Raw genomic sequence first — 23,416 nt, forward strand, 5'->3', positions numbered from 1 at the left:
CAGTCCTTAACGGGGTTGTTGTAAGAATGAAATAAGGAATTGCATGGAAAGTGACAAGCATCGTGCCTGGAATACAATGAACGCTCGATAAAGGGTAACTATTGATATTATCATTAGTATAATGTCGGGAAAGCGGTACCCCACCCCATAATAGTTATGAACCACTGGTCTAGATCACGAGACGGCCAACTATGGCTTGCAAGTCAAATTCAGCCCACTTCCTGTTTTTGTAAATAAAGTTTTATTGAAACAGCTATGCTCATTCATTTATGTATTGTCTAAGGCTGTTTTCATGCTATAACTGCAGAGTTAAGTGGTTGCAACAAAGAATTCATGGGCTTCAAAGTCTAAAAGATTTACTATCTGGCCCTTTATAGAAAAAATTGACTGACCCCTGGGCTTGATGATTAGCTTGAAATCATTTCAGTTCTCTGGGCCTCAGTTTCCACGTCTATATGATAAATGGATTTGAATAAATAATCTTTTTAGCTCAAACATCCAGTCATTAGGTAATTAGTGAGCTATGAAAATGCTCTTGAATGTTGAGGAATGTCCTGCAGACCCAGAGTAGTAGGATGACCATCCCATTGGTGGTTGATAACTAAATTCCACTCTCTTCTCCTCACAGATCCTTGCCATAATTTCCATCATGTTCATCGTCCTCTCCACCATTGCCCTGTCTCTCAACACACTGCCCGAGCTGCAGAGCCTTGATGAGTTTGGCCAGACCACAGACAACCCCCAGCTGGCCCACGTGGAGGCCGTGTGCATTGCGTGGTTCACCATGGAGTACCTGCTGCGGTTCCTCTCCTCCCCCAAAAAGTGGAAGTTCTTCAAGGGCCCGCTCAACGCCATTGACTTGTTGGCAATCCTGCCATATTATGTCACCATCTTCCTCACTGAATCTAACAAGAGCGTGCTGCAGTTCCAGAATGTCCGCCGCGTGGTCCAGATCTTCCGCATCATGCGTATTCTCCGCATTCTTAAGCTCGCACGTCACTCCACTGGCCTCCAGTCCTTGGGCTTCACTCTGCGGAGGAGCTACAACGAGCTGGGCTTGCTCATCCTCTTCCTTGCCATGGGCATCATGATCTTCTCCAGCCTTGTCTTCTTTGCCGAGAAGGATGAGGATGACACCAAGTTCAAAAGCATCCCAGCCTCTTTCTGGTGGGCCACCATCACCATGACGACTGTTGGGTATGGAGACATCTACCCCAAGACTCTCCTGGGGAAAATTGTGGGGGGTCTTTGCTGCATTGCAGGGGTCCTGGTGATTGCTCTTCCCATCCCCATCATTGTCAATAACTTCTCTGAGTTCTACAAGGAGCAGAAGAGGCAGGAGAAAGCAATCAAGCGGAGAGAGGCTCTGGAGAGAGCCAAGAGAAATGGCAGCATCGTATCCATGAACATGAAGGATGCATTCCCCCGGAGCATCGAGGTGATGGACATTGTGGTTGAGAAAAGTGGAGAGAATGTGGGTCAGAAAGACAAAGTAGTGCAAGATAATCACTTGTCTCCCAACAAATGGAAATGGACAAAGAGGACACTGTCCGAAACCAGCTCAAGTAAGTCCTTTGAAACCAAGGAGCAGGGATCCCCTGAGAAGGCCAGATCGTCTTCTAGTCCTCAGCACCTGAACGTCCAGCAGTTGGAAGACATGTACAATAAGATGGCCAAGACACAATCTCAACCCATCCTCAATACTAAGGAGTCAGCAACACAGAGCAAACCAAAGGAAGAACTTGAAATGGAGAGCATCCCCAGCCCCGTAGCCCCTCTGCCCACTCGTACAGAAGGGGTCATTGACATGCGAAGCATGTCGAGCATTGATAGCTTCATTAGCTGTGCCACAGACTTCCCTGAAGCCACCAGATTCTCCCATAGCCCTTTGGCATCACTCCCCAGCAAAACTGGAGGTGGCATGGCCCCAGAGGTTGGCTGGCAGGGAGCTCTGGGTGCCACTGGTAGTAGGTTTGTGGAGGCCAACGCCACCCCTGATGCCAGCCATCCCTCTGCTTTCTTCATTGAGAGCCCCAAGAGTTCCATGAAGACCACCAACCCCTTGAAGCTTCGAGCACTTAAAGTCAACTTCATGGAGGGCGATCCCAGACCATTAGTCCCCGTTCTGGGGATGTACCATGACCCTCTTAGGAACCGGGGGGGTGCTGCGGCAGCTGTTGCTGGGCTGGAGTGTGCCACACTCTTGGACAGGCCTGTGCTGAGTCCAGAGTCCTCCATCTACACCACGGCAAGTGCTAGGACACCCCCCCGGTCGCCAGAGAAACACACAGCAATAGCGTTCAACTTTGAAGCAGGTATCCACCAGTACATTGATGCGGACACAGATGATGAGGGGCAAGTGCTCTACAGTGTGGACTCCAGCCCCCCCAAGAGCCTCCATGGGAACACTAGTCCCAAGTTCAGTGTCGGGACAAGATCAGAGAAGAACCACTTTGAAAGCTCCCCCTTACCCACCTCCCCTAAGTTCTTAAGGCAGAACTGTATTTACTCTACAGAAGCATTGACTGGAAAAACTCCCAGTGGTCAGGAAAAGTGCAAGCTTGAGAACCACATCTCCCCCGACGTCCGCGTGTTGCCAGGGGGAGGAGCCCATGGAAGCACACGGGATCAGAGCATCTGAACCACCTCCACACGGAGGAGAGACTTGTGGCAGGGTCCAAAGAGGAGTGCTGTTCAGCTTACCTGCCGTGGAGCTTTTCTGCATGACCTCTGAGACAGAAAGGCTCGGCAAAGCCCCCAGAAAGAAGAGAGACCAGAGAAAGCTCCCTTAAAACCTTGAGAGCCGTTAACGGGTCCATCAGATCGAAGTTGGCCAAGCCACAGGGTATGGCGCCTCCTTGTAACAGCTCCACGGCCCTCTTTGGAAGATGACAAGAGCAGAACTCACAGCCACCACTACCACGTTCTAGACATAACCAAGGCCACCTACTCCCCATTCTTCTCTCGTGGCTTTCCATCACAGCCTCTGAGGGCAAGATCTCCTTCCCTCCTGGCTTCAGCTGGAGAAGGATGCCGGAACAAGTGGCTGGTGTTAAAAGAGTGGGTTGACCAATTTGGTTTTGGGTGTTGCCTGGCCACCTCTAGGAACTTCTGTCCATCACCTGCTGGATGGATCTCACTGTTAGAAGGCTACAGGGAATGCTTGTGTCATGGGGAAAACTGCACCATAAGCCACGATCCCAGCGCAAAACCCTTCCTCAAATGTCTTCATTGACTTCAGTATTCCGTAGTACCTGAGATTTTATTTTGAGATATCATCAGGGTGAGTTGCACCACTTGTACTCAATTCTACTTGCCCCCTGGCAATCTGGGAAGGGTTCAGAAGGCGGGCACTCAGCCAACAGTATGAACTCTGAGTATTGCTTTAGGGTTATAGAAGGAAAATGCTTTCTGTACATCGCTAGTGTAGACTCAAAAGATATGCAAGTGTCAAATATGCAGAAGAATAGCTTATTCAAAGAGACTGTATGTTACCGAAGAACAGAATAAAATCTGATTTTTTTTTTTACCTGAAAAAAACGAAAGGAAAAGAAAAAACCCCAATTGAAATGCCCAGTTCAGACTTTTGAATACTTCCTGCTGGGGCAGGGAAAGCATTTACTATAATAGAAATTCTTTTTTGTTTCCTGTGATATTCAAGTTTGAAAAAAAAAAAAAGTTAAAATAAAAAGCACTTTATGTTTTTCAAAAATAGGTTCTACCAGGGACAGTGTCAACATCTTGCACTTTAAAACAAGCATGATTTCCCGTGGGCCACTTGTTGGGACTACAGTTGGGTTTTTGCTCCAGGCGTGTGTCTGGCCACGGTGAGTGATACTGTGCTGGTATTGCTGTCTGCTGTGTCAAAGTCTGTGGGCTCCTTCCCTGCCGCCCTGAAGCTTCCCCTTAACCCTCTTGCATCAGGAAGGGTTCTTGGCCCCTGCATGGGGCCCCTTATAAAGTCATGTGTACAGCAAACAGGAACATCTCAGAAGAATGAAGTAGACGGTTGGGCATTGGGTGTTTTACTCTGTTCTCTTTCTTGTCAACCAGGTGTTGGTGTGTTTTCAGTGTCACTATCTGTACTAACAGCTCAGCTCTCCTTTCTGCAGCCACCAATGCAGCCAGTACCGACAAAAGCAATAAGTATCTGTGTGCATTGTGAGCGGTTCTGGTCTATCTCTTGGTGTTGGTCTTCCTGTCTTAGTTTGATGACCTGGCGTTGACCTGCCTGATTTTAGTCCAACAGCATGGTGGTGTTGGCCATTCCTCAGGTCAGTAACACGGGGTGGAGCTGCTGGTTAGCAGGATGCCAAGCTGTTGGCCCATGTGTCAGTAAAGATGACACATTATTGATCTGCTTGTCTTTAGTACAGTGAACCGATGTTGTCCTCCTAATACAATTTCGAAGGATGGGGTCCCAAGTACGATAGCGTAGATCTGCCGATCCTCAATACAGTGCCAGGCATACGTCTTCCTGATGGAACAAAACGTGGTTTCCCTGTCCTTCATAGAATATGTTGTTGGTCTGCCTGTTAGTACAATGGCACAATCCACCTGTCAGTGCACAGACATCATGGCGTCATTCTGCCTGCCCTCTGCACAGTGGCATGAGTTTGGGCAACCGGTCACAGGTATGATGACATGGGATCATTCCACTGCCCTTAAAAACGTGTGTTCTCTGCTGCGTATGCACCCGGTTCATACTGCTTCTCAGCATCTCCAAGGATTGTAGATCCCTCCAAGAGGGTGCAGTCCTGTTTTCTGCTGCGTTAACAAAGTATCTTGACTCTGGAAGTATCTTCGGAGTACTCTCGCAGCAAATGCAAAGGGATTTAAGGGGCAGGGAGTATGAGGTCATCCTGTGCTGGTGGCACACCAGAGAGAGGAAGCTCCCAAGGTGCTTTACTGAGCACACAGTACAAGCTGGGGGCCTGTGGAGGAAAGGCCGCAGAACAGTCCTCCCTGGGCCATCTCACGTCTCTTTGTTTCCATCACCATTTACATCCGCCATCAGCACAAATGTGAAAATTCAGGGAAAACAAACAAATGCTTTTTGATAAAAGTAAATAGTTGTGATTTCCAATTCAGATTTTTTAGAGCTGATGCTATCTGTGAAAATTAATAATAATAATATAGTCTATTTTACATATCAGGAAAGTGAACATGTTTAAATATAGCCATATATAGAGAGAAGGAACTTACCACCCCTTCTTCAAATCGAGGCATTTCATTTGCTGGTTGAAGCAGACGAGAAGTGTACAGATTAGAAGTGATTTCTTTCTTTCTTTTTTTTTAAACTAATAACCAATTGGTGCAACTCTCCTTGTCTCTAACCAAAGGCCCTTTCTGCCTTGTGTGGTCATGCAGGACCTACCCCTTCCTTCCTCATGTATTTTGTCTGAACTTAAAGTAGCATTTTATTGAGTCACTTTTGAAGGATGAATTCAGAAGTATCATTAAGAACCTACCTTTTCAGGCTTAATAGCCAGAGTCCTATAGAGTTCTTATAGAAACAGAATAACTGAAACTCAGCATATACTATGCTTAGAAAGTATTGCGTTTTGTTTTGGGTTTTCCTTTTACTTGTGGATGTATTGTAGGAATATAGCTTTTACCCTGTGCCGATTCAAAATAGAGTATTGTAAGTTCTCCCAGGCCCCCACCTGCCAAAAAGAAACATATCCAGATTTTTAATATGTGTACACCCTACCTGTACCTGTGTATGCGCACTGGGATATCTACCTGAGTCTCCAGTGAGAAGCTAACCTTGATAGACGGGTGTTGATGGAGGAGAGGAAAGCAATGGTTTGGAGGCAAATACTGCTTTAACTTGATGGTCCATGTACCACCCATTCCTAAACCAACGAAAGTGGGAAAAAAACGAGTCATGAATGAATGAATTGGAAAGAAATGAATCTAGGGACCGGAGGTGAATGGATGCCTGGTCCCTTTGGCAAATGCAGTAAAACTCATCAAGAACCCCACCAAACTTACACCATTATCAAAAAGGGCTAGGGACCAGGTAGCTCTGTGACCTGATCACACAGGGGACTGCCCACGACCAGCAGAGAGAGGTGGGAAAGCTCTGAAGGAGTCCATTTATTCACCTTTTTACCTTGGGGTAAAGAAGAACAATAGGACTTCGGTGCAGTAGATTTCTCAGTGCCTTCTTTAGGAATTTTACCTTAAGCACACTTAATGGGGAAAGAAAAAAGAGGAAAGAACATTCATTCCCGTGAAGCCCCTTTCTCTAAAAGCACTGGGGATCAAGAAGGAAGAAAATGACGATGAGGAAACGGCAAAATCCTGAGGAGGCCATTTCCTTTCAACCCACCTGGCTTGCCCCTTTGAATTGCTGGTGATACAAACTTTTTCAGACTGATTCCTGACCTCTCCTCCGCCGTGTCTTAGTAACTGTAAGCCTCACCCCTGCCCTTTCTCTGAATAAGATCCGCGTTTCTAAGGAGAAAAAAACAGAACCGTATCCTCTTCTGTAAAACTGTAATGTATTGTTGATGTTTGTAACTGTTGTATATTTCTGTCTTGCTCCAAGTTATGGCTGGAGTGTATAGTCCATGGGCAGGGGGAAATTTAAAATTCACCCCGGACAAGGGTCACTAATGCCAGGTGTCTCTCTCTCTCTCTCTCCTTTCCTCATTTCTCTGCCAACTAGTCTCAAGTAACATGACCCCGGGCTTCAGCCTCCAGTCAAGTAACTTTGAATCCAATGTGGTGAGAAGCCTCTAGCATGTGATCCTTTGAGAAAGGACTTTTTCTACTGCTGCGAAGTTGGCAGGCGTTAAAAGGGGGCTTCCCCTGACTCCCCCAGCAGGACAGTGGAGAACCTGCAGCCCTGAGCTAAAATTTCCTCGCCTCCCACTGCTTACATGACAGCATCCAAATGCTTTCACTCAACCCGGGCGACTCAAACCAGCCCTGGCTACACCCAGAAATAAGAGTTACCTCTGCATTTTCTGTTGCCATTTTTCTGGCTCTAGAAGTATCTGATGCGTGACTACATCATAGGATGTCCACGCATCTCAGAGTAGTCTATTTTTCTGTTCAGATAAAATATATATATATGTATTTTTAGCAAATTTATAATTGGGCCATTGAGTCTAATTTCTTCTTTTGTAATACAGAATAACATCTTAGGGGTTTTATTGTTGGTCATAATCGCAGCTGATATCTTCTGGTCTCCTTCATTTCCTCCTGTTGCTCCTTGGATCATTTTTTTTCTTCTTCTTTTTGATTCTGATTTTCTGGAGGTGGGGAAAGACTTTGGGGTCTGACTTCCTCATGCAGGCATTTCCTGACACAAGGCCTAGAATCTGTTGACCTGTTACTTTCCTCATTCTGTCTGTTCTATTTATTGTTCTTAAAAATCCAGAACACAGATGCAGGAGTGAAACCAGGGGAAGCAGGGCTACAGATGGCCCTCAAAATCAGGATGGGATGTGGGCTGGTTTAGCTCATCCTCCACGCCGTTCTGGGGATCTAAAGGGACTGAGTTTGTTCATTTCCAGAGATCTTGGAATCTAAAATCTCGTGCGAGAAAACCTCCCTCTGGCATTTCTGAGATTCAGAAGACACCTAAACCCCTCTTGGCTGGCCTGCTGCCACGCCCAGCGCCCTGCTCCCCTGTGACATCAATTGGATCTGAAGGTCAGGGCACTTTCAGGTTCTTACGAAACTTAGAGAAAACCCTGGGCCTCAGATCTCATCAACTTTTTATCAGTTCTTCATTTCAATCCATTTCCAACAGCCTTACCAAAAAACAGTGGCCAGACAAGCTTGCAGCCAAATCCTGAGAAGACGTGTCCCCAGAATCTGCCATCTCATCTCCCCTTCCCTTTCCAGCTGCCTGCTCCATAGAGCCAGAGATTCGTGGCAAGGGCAGTGGTATTTTTCCAGCTTCCGCCTATCCAGGCCTCGGGGAGTGTCTGGACTCTCCTGATAATTAATTCCACCAGGCGGTTTCCAGGCCTCGGGTGGGCAGAGGACATCTCACGAAGCAGGATCTTCAGCAGGAAATGATTCTCCATCCACCAGCTCATGCAGGAAGATGAAGTAAGCCCAGATAGTCTCCATCTTGTACCTATAGATTTTCATATCCCACCTGCCCTGTAGCTCGCTGTCAGCTACAGGGCTCTGGCCTCTGCCCAGGTCAGAGATCTGAGCCAAATCAGGACCCCCAGATGGCAGTGAGCCATCCCTGTTGGGTCAACCCCAAGAGGAAACCATCCGAAGTACAAATGTGTCATTCTGGACTAAGATTCTAATAAGCGTTTCCCCCCCCACACCCCACCCCCAAATTCCTGGTAATCTGGTTTGAACCAGAGCCAAATAAAACAGACAAGATTTTTTTTAAACTACTGCACAAGAACAACAACAACAAAATTGTCTCCCAGTCATTTGCTAGGTTTGATGCCCAGATAAGCAAACACCCTTGCCTGTGGCCGTTTTCATCTAGAAGTTGTGTAGTCTGGGTTTCCATTCACTGACCTTGATATTGGCTTAACCTGGAATTTCTCCTGAACTCCCCAAAATGCCATCTTGAAGACATGGATTTGGAAGGGACTCTGTTAATCGAGTGACCCCTCATCTTCACTGCTAACTCTCCATTCCTTCTTGCAAAGATCCTGGAAAGATCTAAAGGTTGGCGGGGATGGGGATGCAGTTCACCTGAAGGAGAGCCCACCTGCCCACATTATGTCTGCATGCCAGTCTCTGAAAGTTTCTCCTGCATGAAAGGGACAGGGCAGTCAATTTTGGCTCAAATTAAGGAAGCACTTCTAATAGGTGGGCCTGCCTCACCATGGAACTCGATGCCCTGTTGGGTAATGAGCTCTCTGACAGCACAGGTGTTTAAAGACAGGCTAGTTGATGTACAAAACGGATGTTGCTGAGGGAACCTAGCACTGCATGCTGACTGAACTGAACGTCTGGGGAAGTTCTCTCTCCAGCACCTCCGCCCCACCCCCTTCCAATGTATGCACGTGTGCGTGTGTGTGGTTTGAACATCCGAGCACAGGCTCAAGCCACTGGGACAAAGGCAGAGAGCACAGTTAGCAGAAACTCAGATTCTAGAATGCGGAGCTTTCTGGGGGGATGTCAGGGAGGGAAGTGGCAGCAGGATACCCTGATCCTCTCTGCTCCCCATCTTGGACAGTTTTAGTGACTCTGTTGGTCGCTTATCCACCCCCAGTTCCCTGACAGGGACCACACTGTGTGGGTTGAGGCTCGTGCTCCCCTCCCCCAGGCCAGCCAAGGAGCAACTCCCCCCCCCCCATTTGGGTGGCCTTCTCACGGTGCTTCAGTCCTTCTGCCCAGGCCCTGGGCCCTCGTAGGCCTCAGGCTTTCTGGACAAGAGATACAATTATCCTTAACCCACTCGCCAGCTGCCTAATGAACAAACTGGCCAGGCAATAGCAAATGGTACCATCCCCAAAGGGTTTTTTTTTTCTTTGGCAAATAAAACAGGAAATCCCATTCAAGACCCTTGAAAGTCCCCACCCAATGAAGTAAGTCCAGAAGGGCCAAAAGAAAGAGACAGCTGCAATCTAGTTTTATAACAAAACGAGGCTTCGGCTACCTGCAGGTTGAATGCCCACTCTCCCACCTCAGTAGCCCCTTCCCAAGTGAGTCTGGATACCACATTCGCCAAGGACAGCATTTGACGAAAGAGGTTTTAAAGTTCCATCTAACTGTGTGTGGTGGGCTTGGAGGAAGTGGGGCTTCACCCTCAGGGTAACCCCAAGTCCAGGAAGTCTCAGGTTGCTTCATTATAGGATGAGGCAAGGCCATAGGTTTTGATGGATAGTCTGAGCAGCTGCCTTCCTCCCAAAATTAAACAAAAACCCAGTTTCCAAGCCCCTCTGAGGCTCTGCCCTACAGAAATAGCTCAAGTTGCTGGCTGCAATGAGATGACAATTCTGGAAAATGAAGAAAACTCCCAATTCTGTCCCATTAGGATGCTCTCCAGAGTCCTGCATGGACTGTTGCATACTTCCTGCCTCCCTAAACTGATCCAGGTTTGGAAAACAAGGAGGGAAGCACAGAAGAAGATGCCCATGAGGGGCTTCCCTGGTGGCACAGTGGTTAAGAATCCGCCTGCCAATGCAGGGGACACGGGTTCGAGCCCTGGTCTGGGAGGATCCCACATGCCGCGGAGCAACTAGGCCCGTGAGCCACAACTACTGAGCCTGCATGCCACAACTACTGAAGCCCCTGCGCCTAGAGCCCGTGCTCCACAACAAGAGAAGCCACCGCAATGAGAAGCCCGCGCACTGCAGTGAAGAGTAGCTCCTGCTCGCCTCAACTAGAGCAAGCCCACGCGCAGCAATGAAGACCCAACGCAGCCAAAAAAATAAAAGAATAAATAAAATAAATAAATTAAAAAAAAAAAAAAGAAGATGCCCATGAGATCTGGACTTCTCCACAACAGGGCTCAGGCTCCCTGGTCTTCACCAGGGCTTTGGGGTCTCTCTCTGATGAGCTTGACATCTGAGCTCTGGATGCCTGCAGGGTGGGGAAGAGGAAGATCAGCAGCTGCTGGGTTGTGCAGCTGGCCCCTTTGCTCTCCAGGCCTGTCCTGGCTTCAGTCCAAGGTCAAGGAACTCAGGGTTATCCCCCAACATATGACGTTGGCACATAGTGGTCACCCAACCTGTGTTTTGTTTTTTTTTTTGAGTGATTGTGTAAATGAGTGACTTATGAGTGAATGAATGAATGAGTGAATGTGTGAGTGGAGAGAGGAGTTCATTCGTTCTCACCTGGCTTGAGGTATTCCTAACTGGGAAGGAAGGAGAAGTGGGAGGCTCCTCCCATTGAAGCCCGTAAGACCCATCAGTGCCATCTGTTCTTTGACTCAATTAGGGGTCAAGATGACAGTCAAATTTTCTGCCCTAAGGGTCTTCTCAGAGCTACACTTCCAGGGGGCTATGGGGACAGCCCAGCCTCCTTTTGACCCTCCTATCCTGCATTTTCAGCCTCATGCTCTAGTTTAGCTCACACTAGCCCATGGGAGACTACAAGGTGGTTTTCCAATAGGCTAAGCCAAGGGTCCAAGGTAACAGTTTCCCCTGGTCTGGGACTTGCTGGGGGCAGGAATGTGGGAGCTGATATCTGGAAACTGGATCGCATTCCCTGAGCCGTGGGAGCTGAGCTGGAAAACAGGGCCAGCCTGTCCTCCAGCTTTTAGAGCCAATGGTCTTCGTTTTTTCTGAGCCCAATGCCCCCCCATGGTAGCATGCTCCCTGATCCCATCAGCTAAGACCCTCTGTCTCTCCCAGGAACCATGGCGTGAGGTTGAGGCTTTTCTGCCAGCAAAGCCATTCTGATCGCCCCACCCATAATGGGGGCCAATCACATTAGCCATAAATGACCAATGTCCTTAGCCGCTCTTTTCTCGGGGTCACGTTCATGGGTTCTGTTCATCTCTGGTCAGTTGATGTCTCTAGTCCTTCCTGTAAAGGTGAAAATGAGCATCATACACACACACACACACACACACAAACACACACACACACACACGAGGAAACCAAACAACAAAAAACCCAGTGTCTTTTTATGCATGTGATGAGATGAAATTGTGACCTCCAGCTGCTGTCCTGTCTTGTAAAATACGTCCAAATGTTTAAGAATTGCTAAGCAAATGGTCCCTTAATGAGTCTGCAGAGTTCAATAAAAAAAGGTATGGAGAAAACAAGCTTGGTGGTTTATTTTCTGGAGGGCACAGGGAGGTGAGGGTGTGAAGATCTGTAAGGGAGGCTGAATTGGAGAGCCTGGGGGCCTGGAAGAGCAGCGCTGACTGTTTCTCTTCATCTGAAAGAGAGGAGGCATGAAAATATTACTGACTTGTCATCCCAATATGCAAGCAGTGGTAACCTAACCCACGCTGTGTCCATGGAACCCCAATTCTGGTCATTTGACTCTCATGTCAACGATGCCTGGGTATTCCTAGCCTTGATACCTCATAAAAATGTCTCCTAATAAAACTTATAAGCTCAAATGCCTACAGAAGTTAAGCAGGTAACATAACTGAGTAAAGCAACCCAGCTAAGACACAGAGGGAGCAGTGGTGAGTGTGGCGAACTGAAGATCACATTCCCTGTCTAAAGGGGTGAACTCTATTCATCTCTGGCTGGTTGTCACCACACAGAGATGCAGGCCCAGCAATGCCAGATCCTCAGACTTTTTCAGAGAAGTCAGAAATCTTGATTTTTATGGGAAGTATCCCAACTTTTTAGTGTTAACAACTAATTCTGTTTTTTTCTTTTGGTCCTGTAGTAGCCAAAGAAAAACATCTGTGGACAGGCTACCCTGCTCATACGTTGCCCTTTCGTGATCACCTTGGTTGACAGGGCTTGATGATTTCTATATTAGTTATCTATTGCTGTGTAACAAGTTACCCCCAAACTTAGTAGCTTGAAGCATTTATTATCTCATAGTTTTTGTGGGTCAGGTATTCAGGAGGGTCTTTAGCTGAGTAGTTCTGGCTGGTGGGGTGGGGGGCAGTTTCTGAGACTGCAATCAAGACATCAGCTGCAGTCATCTGAAGGCTGGACTGAGGCTGGAAGATCTGATCCTGACATGACTCAGGAGGCCTCAGATCCCTGCTGGCTGTTGGCAGGAGGCCTCAGTTCCTCACCATGTGGGCCGCTCCACAGGACTTCTTGAATGTTCTTACAGCATGACAGATGGCTTCTCCCAGAGTGAGTGATCAAAGAGAGAGAAAGCAAGGAGGAAGTACAATGCCTTTTGTGACCTAGTCTCAGAAATCAGACAGCATCACTTCTACCAAATTCTATTCATTAGCTCATACTCAAGATAAGAGGACTTGGGGACTTCCCTGGCAGTCCAATGGTTAAGACTCCACACTTCCAATGCAGGGGGCATGGGTTTGATCCCTGGCTGGGGAACTAAGATCTCACATGCTGCATGCCAAAAAAAAAAAAAAAAAGTTAACAGGAATTGCACCTCATAAGGACAAAAGTATAGAAGAATTTGTGGACATATTTTAAAACCACTACGTTTCAAAGCCTGGAAAGAGTAGTTTCCAACTTTAGAATTTCATAGGCCAATAAAATTGCCAGTTCAGTTTGGGGAAGTATATAAGCCTTGCTGGCATTTTTTTTTTTTTTTTTTTTTGCCAAAGTAACGACCATGTACTATCACCATTTCCTAGTAAAACAAAAGATATTTCAAATCTCCCCCACAAAATAGTATCTCAGAATAAAAGACTGTCCTTAAAAAATGGAACTTTTATTTTTTCCATAGATCATGGTTTCTCAGCCTCAGCACCATTGACATTTGGGGCTGGATCATTCTTTGTGATGGGGGCCGTCCTACACACCGCAGTATGTTTAGCAGCACCCCTGGCCTCCACCCACTAGATTCCAAGAACACCCTCTCCCCAGCTGTGACAACCAAAAATGTCTCTAGACATGGCCAGATGTCCCCTGAGGGACAAAATCACCTCCAGTTGAGAACCACTGGAAGAGGTACAAAATTCAAAATCCAAAAAGTATATTGAAAAGTGAAATTTCCCTCACACCTCTAGACCCCAGGCCCCCTGTCTCCAGAAGCAACTACTGCTACCAGTTCCTCATAATATACTTCCAGAGACATTCTTGGCAAACACACACACACACACACACACACACACGTATAAGTGTGTGTGTGTGTGTGTGTGTGTGTGTGTGTTTGGTTTTACCCCACACAAATAGTAACATTTACACTGTTCTGCACTTTGCTTTTTTCATTTAATATATCTTGAAAATCATTCTGTATGGATACACAGAGAGCTTCCTCATTCTTTTGCAAGCCTATGTCCTATTCTATTGTACACAGTAACTGCTAGTCTCCTACAGCTGAACATTCAGGATGCTTCCAAACTTTTGCTGTAACAAACAGTGCTGAAATGAATGGCCTGTCAGCGGTTCCTGTGGGCTCTGCCTTCAAAATAGATCTGGAATCTGCACTTCTCACCCCTCCACTGCCATAGCTCTGGGCCAGCTTGTCATTGTCTGTTGCCTAATGATTGCAGCAGCCTCCGGACCAGGCTCCCTGTTTCCGCCTTTGATCCCTTTCAGGCTCTTCTCAACACAGTGGCCAGAGGGATCCTGTCAAACTGTCAGTTCGATCATGTCACTTCTCTGTCAAAACCTTCCAAAGGCTTCCCATCACATTTTGAATAAAATCCAAAGTCCTTGGCATTGTCTACAAGGCCATACATCCCCTGGCCCCTGCCTGCCGCTCTGATTTCGTCTCCCCCTGCTCTCCCCTAAGGATGCTTCACTCCATTGTCACTGGCCTCATTGCTGTCCTCACACATGCCCACCATGGGTTTATCTAGTGATGCTGCTCATTTCTGGCCCCCCTCTCAGACCCTTCCACCCTCTCTGACCTCCTGTCTTATTACTCTTTACTTCCTTCACTCCCATCACACACATAAGCCACCAGCCAATTTTCCAATACACCAAGCACACTTCCACCCTAGGGCTTTTGCTCTGGCTCTCCCCTCTACCTGGAACATCTTCTCCAGGCTAGTCACAGTGGCTCACTCCCTATTTATAGTAGCAGCCTCCCACACTGACCCCCCCCTCACATGCACACATCTCCCAATCCATCCCCTTCTCCGCTTAATTGTTCTCCATAACGATTACCACCCTCTGACACACTGTATTTTATGTGTTCATTTTGCTTATTGTTTACTCCCTCCAATAGAATGTAAATTCCTCCCTCCAGCAGAGGGGAAACTCAAAAGCTGAAAAGCCAAGAGAACAAAGACTGAAAAAAAGAGAAGAGAATATAGAAGGACTGTAGGGTAACTACAAAAGGTTTAACATATACGTAATGGGAACACCAGAAAGAGATGAAAAAGACGAACAAACGAAATATTTGAAAAAATAATGATTGTCTATTTCTGCAAATTAATGTCAGACACCAAACCACAGATCCAGGAAGTTGGGAGAACACAAAGTAGGATAAATGCAAACAAAACACAAAAACAAAACAAACAAACAAAAAACACCCTACACCCAAGCATGTCATTTTCAAACTATAGAGAATCAAAGATAAGAAAAACTCCTGAGAGAGCTGAGCGCTGGCCCAGCCAGCGGCCGCTGCTCAGCTGCTTTCCAGCGCGGTCGAATCCACCTCTCCAGGGATCCGGGTCGCGCTCCACGGCCGCTCTCTCCTCGACGCCTCGCAGGCGGGGGTCGCCACAGTTCACTTCTTGTACCAGGGCCTCTCACCCCTGACCATCGTCCCTCCAGAAGCTCAGAAGGCTGTCCTGGGCTGCAGCTGGGGGCAGGTGAGTACCCAGGAGGGGGTGGGGGAGGGAAGGGGCGGGGATTCGAGCGCGGTGGGTCGTCGTGGAATGTGTGGCGGCACATGGTGGCTCATTTGACCGAGGCGGGAGGTAAAATCTGAAGAGGCTGAGCCCCTGCCAGGCTTCTATCTTCACCGGGAAGTGCATGCACGAGAGCAGTTGTCCTACTGAGAGCTGACCTTGCGCTGCTGAAAGGAGGAACAGAGGGGTGAGTCCCGACTACCGTGTGACCTTGGGCGAGTCCCCTCCTCAGGTCTCTGATTCTCGCCTGTGCCTGCCGAGTGTGGCAGCTATTTTGCAGCGTTGTGTCAGTTTAGACCTAAGTGCTGGGCATGGCATTAGGCTTGGCCCATAGTCTTAGTAGTAGACGGTAGTAGTAGATGGTGGCACTTATTGTCATGATGAACCCAAATACCCCAAACCTCCACTGTTACCTATCTTATCGGTCCCGGGATCATTAATAGGACGACCTTCTGAGCCTGGCTGGGGGAACTGCAATGCCGAAGACTGAAATTCCTTAAATACCACGTGTTCCTTCCCCTCTCTTCTCCCTCGGAATGCCTATTAAACTAACTGACCAAAATGAAAAAGAAAGGAAGGAAGGGAGGGAGGGAGAGAAAGAAGGAAGAAAGGAAAGGAAAAAGAAAAAATCCTGAAAGACACCCAAGGAAAAAACACCTCTCCTCTAGAGGAACAAAGATAAGAATTACATCCAGCTTTTCCTCAGAAACCATGAAAGCAAGAAGAGAGTGGAATGAAATATTTAAAGTGTTGAAAGAAAAAAAAAAAAAAGCCTACAATTCTGGACCCTCCAAAATTATTCTTCAGAAGTGAAGGAGAGGGAATTCCCTGGCAGTCCAGTAGTTAGGACTCGGCACTTTCACTACCCAGGGCACAGGTTCAATCCCTGGTCGGGGAAGTAAAATTCTGCAAGAGGCAGAGCGTGTCCAAAAAAAAAAAAAACTGAAGGAGAAATAGTGATTTTTCTCAGACAAACAAAAACTGAAGAAATTTGTTGCCAGTATACCTGCCTTGAAAGAAATGTTTTTATTTTTTTATTTGTTTGTAATTTTCACTTTCAAACATTAAACATACTTCACAGAACTCAAGAGAAACATAATAGTCTATCCTATTCACCCAGATATTTCCTTCTCTGCTATTGTTCTGACGATAATGGAGTCATCATAGTTCAGGCATATAAAAATGGAAACGTCTGCCATTGAGAATCTGGTCTCAGACACGTCCTTACATCAATGAGAACTTGAACTTTCTTTGAACTTTGCCAAACCCAAGGATGCCACTTGCCCTACTGAGAACAACATAACCTGCAACCTTATGGTCTCAAGGTTCCCCCTTGTAACTATGTAATCAAAGAAATGTTTTTAAAAAGTTATTTAGGGGGCTTCCCTGGTGGCGCAGTGGTTGAGAATCTGCCTGCCAATGCAGGGGTTCATGGGTTCGAGTCCTGGTCCAGGAAGATCCCACATGCCGCAGAGCAACTAAGCCTGTGAGCCACAACTACTGAAGCCTGCGCACATAGAGCCTGCGCTCCGCAACAAGAGAAGCCACCGCAATGAGAAGCCCGCGCACCGCAACGAAGAGTAGCCCCCACTCACTGCAACTAGAGAAAGCCCGCGCGAAGCAACGAAGACTCAACGCAGCCAAAAATAAATAAATTAATTTAAAAAACAAACAAAAAAACACAATACTGTTTACATTAGCAACCAAAAAACTGAAATAGTTATAAATCCAACAGATATGTATAAGATCTATATAAGGAAAACAACAAAAGTATAATGAATGAAATCAAAGAACTAAATAAATGGAGAGATATTCCATCTTACAGATATGAAGATTCGATACTGTCAAGATGTCAGTTCTTCCCAACTTCATCTAAAGATTCCCTGCAATGCCAAGCAAAATCCCAGCAAATTATTTTGTGGATATCCAGAAACAGATTCTAAAGTTTATATGAAGAAATAAAAGATCCTGAATAGAAAACACAATATTGAAGAAGAGCAAATGTTGGGGAACTGACACTACCCAACTTCAAGACTTATTATAAAGCTATAATAATTATTCACTCAACACACATATATTGGCATCTTCTACATGTCAGCTATGGATAAGCATTGCAATTCTGAGATAAAATAAGACATCCTTCCCTCCTTTGTTTCTTTCTTCTTTCCTTTTCTCCCTCTCCCCCTCCTTTCCTTCCTTCTTTCCTTCCTTCCTACCTTCCTTCCTTCCTCCCTTCCTTCCTTCCCCTTCTTTATTTTCCTCCCTCCTTCATGCCTTCTTGCCTTCCATAAACATTTATTGAGCACTTACTGTGTAGTAGACCCTCTGTTTGGTGCTGGATTGGGCAGAGTCCCTGCCCTCATGAAGGTAACAATCTAAAGAGGGAGCCCACACTTATTCACCTTAGAAACAGGTGAGGGGGCTTTGAAAAAAACCACACATATACACACATGCATACACACAGATCACAGGTGCCTGCAAGAAACAGGATGTGACCCAAGATCTCCTATTGTCCCAGATGCTTTGCTAAGCCCTTCCCATGTGTTATCTCCCCCAATCCTCACTAAGCACTACTAGGAAAACATTGTTATTACCTGCATCTTGCAGCCAAGGGGACTGAAGCAAAGGGCAGTAAGTTGACTTGTCCAAGGTCACCTAGCTAGGAAGAGGCAAAGCCAAGATTTTAACCCAGGTCTGTCCAATTTTACCAGGTTACTACCTCTACCAAAAGGATCAAGCATAATAATTCAGTAGACAGAGCAGTGCAGGGTTTGACAGGGCTTGTACAGAGCCAGACTGCCTGGGTTCAAAATCCTGACTCCTCCATTTAGTAGTTATATGGCATCAGGGAGGTCTCTAGTTTCTGTGCCTCAGTGCTCCCATCTGCAGAATAAGGCTAATTCCCTTAAGCAATGGTTATATATTAATTAAGTCCCTCAGGGCCAAGAATGGGATGAGGTGACCAAGGCAGAATTGTACCAGTGCAGAGTTGGATTCTGTCTTTATTTGAAATGTTGGTATCTTGTTAATGGTGGATTTTTTGCATTAATTTTTTTAATATGCTTTCTCTTGATTACTGAGTTTGGGGCACGCCCTTAAATATCACATGAGAGATGACTTCCTCATTCACCTCACCCTGGTCTCGGCCCTGTCCCCCGGGGACTTGGAATTTGCAAAGCAAATTCCTGCCTTAAAGAGAGAGACCAATATTCTAGAGGGGAAGGCTGCCAATCAACAGAGTTAAAATGTATGACACATCTGGTGCTAAGAAGAAAAATGAACTTGAGTAAAGAGACAGAAAGAGACACGGCAAAAAATAGTACCTATCTCACAAGGTTGGTGTAAAGATTAAAACAAATGACCCACATAGAGCGCCTAGTATAGAGGCAGGCACATGGTAAGTGCTACTCAAACACTGGCCATTAATGTGATTTCAGTGCTGGCTCAGGGGGCACACACCAGTTAGAGACTCCAGGGCTCTGCTCTCCCAGAGCTTACAGCTTGGGGCAGTGTTTCATAAACTGTGAGCTGGGACCCCCTTCTTAAACTTTGTGTGCTGTGGACCCCCAGGCAGTCCAGTGAAGCCCACAGACCCCTTCTCAAATAATAATTTTAAGTGCATAAAATAAAATACCTACGTTTACAAAAGAAACATATTCTGTTGAAATGCAATTATCAAAATATTTTTAATACATGATACAATGATACATGTGCTTCTTAGCAAGTCAAATAACAGGACCTAGCAGTGGGTCTAGTAACTACCATAGTTTTGAGGTAGAGAAGCATTTATAGGCTGTTTCAAGGCATCTGAAACAGCTATAATGGGATGCAAAATAATCTATAGCGTTTGTTAGTGACAATGTCACAAATACTGCTTATGGTACTAAAATTTTTTTGCCTATATTTCTAACTAAAGGAAGTGCTACATTTCAGCTAGAAGTCAGTGAAAATAAAGCTATAGAGTTTTGCCCATCCAAGTTCACAGACCCAGATTACAAATTCCTGCATTAGGGGACTTTGAAATCTATTTCATGGGTCACAACTAGAACTTTTTTGATGAAAGAATGATATAGACTAGACCAGATTAGAACAGAACATAATAGATCAGCATGCATTGCTCACAATAAAGTGAGTACAGATTCATGAAACTTTCATTTCACTTGTGTGTGTGTGTGTGTGTGTGTGATACAGGTCATGATGCAAAAATACTTCTTCCTGCAACTCATGGTCAAAAATATCTGAGAAGCAATGGCACAAGGGAAAGCAGGTCCAGCACAGCCACTGGCCACTGCCACACTGCAGGTGCACGCTTCCATGTCCCTCCCTCCGGGCCCTCATCAGCCTTGGTTTGGCCTCTGTCTACATTTCTGCACACACACAAGTGTACACACACGACCCGAGCTCAAAAAACACTGTGTTGTCAGTGGCTGCACAGCTCTTTCCCCCGTCCTCGGGGAGAGGAGCAGGTGTGGCGATGCCCATGTCCTGAGCTCATTGCCTGTCTGGGGACATGCCCCTCCTGATGGCCACATGTCCCCACAGCAAATATTAGGCAAGCTGTTTGTGAAGAGCCAGCTGGCAGCATGTCTGGAGGTGCCGGGCTGCAAAGGTTTGGGGCTAATTAAACAGCCTCTGATGAGACATTCTAGGAAGCTAAGGCCAGGCAGATATTCTTGTGCTTTTCTGAAATGTGTGTGTGTTCTTCTTATTGCCCATCCTGGATATCAAAGGAAAGAGTCAGGGAGAGGGTATTGGAATCAGAAAAACAAAACTTCTAAGGGAATCTACTCTCGGTTTCCCAAGGGGAAGGGGGTTTGACCCTCTGCAGATGGGAAATGAGGAAACAAATGATTCGGCTGTCAGATGTGCTGGCAATTAACCCTGTGCTAATAAACAGGAAATTGCTGAAGGGGAAAGAGGGCCTTTGGGGTGAGGGGGTGGCATTTCAAGCTGCAGCTCAATCTAGTGGTTCAGAGAGAAATGTTGGGGTCTGAAGCATCTGAGTGCAAATTCTGCCTACACTACTTCTTTGCTGTGTGACCTAGGGCAAGTTATTTTACCTCTCTGTGCTTCATGAACTTGTAACAGCTAGTTCCCAGGGCTGTAGTGAGGATCAAGTGTGCTGTCTCTTGTAAAGTCCTTGTCACAGTCAATAAAAGTTACTGTGGCTTGTCCCTCTCTGCCCCAGACTGTAAGCTCCATGCAGGCAACAACCATGTCTTATCTCTATTCCAAGCACCAGCACAGAGCCTGGCACAGGGAAGGCACTCAGTAAAAGTTTGCTAAATGAATTCAGGCATTCATTTCACAAATATTTATTGAGCACCTTCTCTGTGCCAGGTCCTAGGGAGACAAAGGTGAATGAGGTAGGCATCTGTGCTCTCATGGGGTTTGTATTCTCATAGAGGAGACAGCCAATAAACAAATAGGCAAATAAGTAAACAAAAAGATATAAACTGCTCAGCGCTATGGAGAAAATGAAACAGGTGGTGATATAGGATGACTGGGCAGTCAGGGAAGACTGCCCAGAGGTGGTGATTGTGAGACAAGATCTGATTGACGGAAGGAGCTAGCCACCACAAGAGCTGGGAGAGCTTTTCAGGTAGAAGGCACAGCAAGTGCAAAGGCACTGAGGTAGGAACACTCTCAGGAGGCCAGCTTGGCTGGAGAGGGATGAGTGAGAAGAGTGGTGGGTAGGAGGTGGGAGAGGTCAGCAGGGGTCCATCACACAGCACCTTGCTAAGCAGGGTAACTCTGAGCACAATGGGCAGCCACTGGGAGGTTTAAGCCAGGGAACAACACAGTCTGTGCATCCAGGAGCCTCTCACATGATGAAAACAGTCCCCACTGAACCTAGAAGAATCTGCTCCTCCAAGGCAGCATCTGAGAGCTCAGCCAGGAGCAGCTCAGCTGGGAGTCGCTACCATCCATCCTTGTCTCAGCCACCTAGCGGCCCCATTAAAATAAATGAGGTCTTTGCTGACTTGATTTCCAAATGAGTCCAGCCGCTCAAGATCTTTATTCCAGGAAATGTGAAATTTATGTAATGAAAATTAAAAGAGAAACTGGGGAAGAATCTCCTTAAGTGCCTGCTTTCTGGGTAAGTGAGCCAGGTCTGCTCATCTGGCAGGAGTTGGATGAAGGCGCCACCCAAGGGAACCTGTGATCAGCAGGGAGGCAGGGAGCATGTTGGCTGCAGGCAAGGATGAAGCCCCCAGACCTCCTTCGTTTCCTCCAAAAAAGAGCCATGATAATAATAGCTCATGTTCACTGCTACCTGCCCAGCCCTGTTCTAAGCGCTTTACTTACATGGGTTATTTCATTTAACCTTCACGACAACCAGATGGTGTAGGCACTACTATGTTCCCCATTTTATAGATGGGAAAACTGAGGCTCATGTTGGAGAAATGACTTGATCAAGGTCACACAGCAAAATAGTGGCCAAAATGGGACTCAGGTCTTTTGTCTATTGTCCCCACAGACCCTCTTGTCCAGAGGTCAGACAAAGTGAAATGGTAGAAAGGCTCAGGAGGCAGGGAGATCTGGGTTTGAATCCAAGCTTCAACTACGGATTTGCTATGTGACCTTGGACAAGCTGCTTCCTTCCCTGAGGCTCAGTTCCTTTATAATCTTAGCTCCTTCACCGAGTTCATCTCTGAATTAAGGGAGACAATGTATAAAGATGCCAAGCACAGAATTTCAGATACCTTCTCAAACTGATTTAACTTTAAAAACCAATTGTAAACTCTTAGAACTGGAAATTCTTCAGGCAATAGCTTCAGGTATAGTTGGATCCAGAGGCTCTAAAGATGCCAAGGGCTCAGTTTTTTTCTCTTTTTCCATGTAGTGGACCCTCCCTCCAGGATTATATCAGATTTCTTATAGCTAGAAATCTAGGTTGAAAGAGAGCTTTTTTCCCAACAGGGCAGCAAAAGTCCTAGGATTCACTCTGATTGGACCAACTTGGGTCATATGCTCATTCCATAACCAATCTTTATAGCCAGAGGAATGGACTATGCTGATTGGGCCACCTGGGCCACATGCCCACTCCTGGAGCTAGGGGAAGGGGTGCAGAAAGCCCTCCCCCTAGGTCCAAAGTCTGAGACGTTTGGACTGTGAGGGGGAGAGGCTAGGTTCCCTGCAAAAAAACCAGGGTGCTCTTACCAAAAACATTGTATACTGGGCCAGCAGGAATACCAGATGGTGCTCCTGGCACATAGTAGGCCATAAATAAATACATGTGCAATTGAATGAACAAATATCTACCCCCAGAGGACGGTTGTAAGGATGAAATGAAAATATGTATGCACATAGCAACACTCAATAAATCTTGTCTTAGAGGAACAAGAGGTGCTCAGACTGGGCTTGGATTCTGGTCATGTGCTGATGAGCACAGATGCTGGAAGATACTAGAAGGAAAGGCTTCCCTTGCCTCAGCCAGGCCTCCCCCACATTCATTTTATATACATCCCCAGGGCAGAGCAGGGCCAGGACTATGGTAAGGAGTGTGTGGCATAAATTGTAGGGGAGACCAAAAAACTCAGTAATCAAGATAAATAATATTTTTAAAAATCAATACTGTAAAAATCCATGATATTCAAAATATTAACATTTTAAATAAAGACATATCCATATGCACACATTTACATATCACGTATATGCAAGTGTCCAGACACATGCACATATGGACATTTTCACAGACATGTTTTTTTGCTTTTTTGTTTTTTTTTAACATCTTTATTGGAGTATAATTGCTTTACAGTGGTGTGTTAGTTTCTGCTTTGTAACAAAGTGAATCAGCTATACATATACACATATCCCCATATCTCCTCCCTCTTGTGTCTCCCTCCCACCCTCCCTATCCCACTCCTCTAGGTGGTCACACAGCACCGAGCTGATCTCCCTGTGCTGTGCAGCTGCTTCCCACTAGCTGTCTATTTTACATTTGGTAGTGTAGATATGTCCATGCCACTCTCTCACTTTGTCCCAGCTTACCGTTCCCCCTCCCTGTGTCCTCAAGTCCATTCTCTATGGCTGTGTCTTTATGCCTGTCCT

At 46.3% G+C, this 23,416-nt stretch overlaps 2 protein-coding genes across 5 annotated transcripts in view; one reads left to right on the forward strand and one right to left on the reverse strand.

Annotated features, from left to right (window-relative positions):
• Window positions 1-11,538, forward strand: part of KCNB1 (potassium voltage-gated channel subfamily B member 1) — a gene marked incomplete at its 5' end in the record, with an annotated part of 109,456 nt that extends 97,918 nt beyond the window's left edge. Inside the window, one exon of the mRNA XM_082362746.1 lies at window positions 629-11,538. Coding sequence (XP_082218872.1) covers window positions 629-2,641 — 2,013 coding nt within the window. The 3' untranslated portion in view covers window positions 2,642-11,538. The remainder of the gene's footprint in view (window positions 1-628) is intronic.
• Window positions 11,539-11,644: 106 nt separating this feature from the next.
• LOC309614430 (somatomedin-B and thrombospondin type-1 domain-containing protein-like) overlaps window positions 11,645-23,416 on the reverse strand; it is a 50,448-nt gene continuing 38,676 nt past the window's right edge. For 2 of the 4 annotated variants that reach the window (XM_082362767.1, XM_082362763.1), the window contains one exon: window positions 11,839-15,528. In XM_082362767.1, coding sequence (XP_082218893.1) covers window positions 15,411-15,528 — 118 coding nt within the window. In that variant the 3' untranslated portion in view covers window positions 11,839-15,410. The other 2 variants (XM_082362765.1, XM_082362766.1) reach the window with 2 other exon arrangements.

Source organism: Balaenoptera borealis (genome assembly GCF_965194805.1).
Source record: "Balaenoptera borealis genome assembly, chromosome: 16".
Lineage (NCBI taxonomy): Eukaryota > Metazoa > Chordata > Mammalia > Artiodactyla > Balaenopteridae > Balaenoptera > Balaenoptera borealis.